This window comes from Sinocyclocheilus grahami, unplaced genomic scaffold (assembly GCF_001515645.1).
Source record: "Sinocyclocheilus grahami isolate Dianchi unplaced genomic scaffold, SAMN03320097.WGS_v1.1 scaffold7422.1, whole genome shotgun sequence".
Lineage (NCBI taxonomy): Eukaryota > Metazoa > Chordata > Actinopteri > Cypriniformes > Cyprinidae > Sinocyclocheilus > Sinocyclocheilus grahami.
In genome coordinates, this window is record NW_015511463.1 from 26,677 (window position 1) to 27,676 (window position 1,000).

General features: G+C 34.1%; 1 protein-coding gene across 1 annotated transcript in view; it reads left to right on the plus strand.

Moving 5' to 3' along the window:
* Positions 1 to 996, plus strand: part of LOC107577838 (claudin-19-like) — a gene marked incomplete at both ends in the record, with an annotated part of 3,196 nt that extends 2,200 nt beyond the window's left edge. The window contains 2 exons of the mRNA XM_016263870.1: positions 702 to 866; positions 941 to 996. Of these exons, the coding sequence (XP_016119356.1) occupies positions 702 to 866; positions 941 to 996 (221 nt within the window). The remainder of the gene's footprint in view (positions 1 to 701; positions 867 to 940) is intronic.
* Positions 997 to 1,000: the final 4 nt, after the last annotated feature.

Sequence of the window (1,000 nt, forward strand, 5' to 3'; positions counted from 1 at the left end):
TTGATCAATTTAATGCATCCTTGCTGAATAAAAATATTAATTTCTGACCCCAAACTTTTTGAAAGGTAGTGTATTTCAAAATTCAAGATAAAATGTAAGAACTTGTATTTTGCATAATAAAAAAAAGGTCTGTTTTGACATAAATTTCAAGAAATTTACAATGAAATTTTTTTTTTATTATTACTTAAGTCAGAATAATTGAAAGGTGGTACAACAAACACTATAATGACATTTAAATATTTAATATAATTTATTTAAATGAAAAAAAGCAATTTCAGAATAATCATAATGGTCTCAAGAACAGGCTTTTTTTTTTTTTTCATGCAAAATAGAATTAATTGATGAATTAATTATAAATGATATTTTTGCTTTTGCTTTTGGTGGTGAAATATGACCTGGACTTAATAGTATGGTACTTTGATATTTACACACTCAGAAACAAAAGGTACAAAAAGCTAAAAGGTACATTTAGCTCTAAATGGTACATATTTGTAATGGTACATTTTGAAAGGGTACCATGCAAGTAACAGTTTTTACCTTTTTTCTGAGAGAATACTATGGTATTTCTCTCATGGAAATGTTCAAATATCATACTTTAGTACTGCCATAATTGATACTGCCGTGGTAGATGCATGCACCCTTAGTCATTTGTAAAGATATACTGAAGCTCGTATGTGTTTCTGATGTGATGTGTTTTGTAGGATATATCCAGGCCTGTCGAGCTCTGATGATAATCGCTCTCATTCTGGGTCTGCTGGCTGTCATCATGGCTGCGATGGGACTCAAGTGCACTAAACTGGGCAGCACGTCTGAGGAGTCGAAGGGCAAGATCAGCCTCACAGCCGGAGTCATGTTCATGCTGTCAGGTCAGTATTACCACACACACTATGACTGATTTATCTAATTCATGTTCACATGTTCTGCCTGTTCTCTCTCTCAGGTCTGTGTGTTATGGTAGCCGTGTCGTGGTACGCCGCTCGAGTCGTTCAGGAGTTTAATG